The 260-nt window shown below is 52.7% G+C and overlaps 1 protein-coding gene across 1 annotated transcript in view; it reads right to left on the reverse strand.

The window, feature by feature from the left end:
- LOC119592698 (E3 ubiquitin-protein ligase CCNB1IP1-like) overlaps positions 1–260 on the reverse strand; it is a 3,566-nt gene that overhangs the window by 2,023 nt on the left and 1,283 nt on the right. Inside the window, 1 exon segment of the mRNA XM_037941619.1 lies at positions 15–89. Coding sequence (XP_037797547.1) covers positions 15–89 — 75 coding nt within the window.

The following is a 260-nucleotide window of genomic DNA, read 5'->3' on the forward strand; positions in this document are numbered from 1 at the left end:
CTGTGTACACGAACCTGGTAAGTCCAGAACGCCAGCCCGCGATGACACACTTCCATGATAACTTCGGGTTGCAGGCCGGCCAGGATCATCTGGGGAATGGCCATGAGTCAGGGGGATAAGCTCGGATGTGGGGCGGGGTACAGAATGCGTGTGAGGGGGGGGAGACGTGTGCGTTGGGGAGGGGAGGGGGGTTGTATATGTGTGGATATTTGTGTGTGTGCTTATTTTTGTGCATCATTTTGACAATTTATCTATGAATT

This window comes from Penaeus monodon, chromosome 30 (genome assembly GCF_015228065.2).
Source record: "Penaeus monodon isolate SGIC_2016 chromosome 30, NSTDA_Pmon_1, whole genome shotgun sequence".
In the NCBI taxonomy this organism is placed as follows: Eukaryota; Metazoa; Arthropoda; class Malacostraca; order Decapoda; family Penaeidae; genus Penaeus; species Penaeus monodon.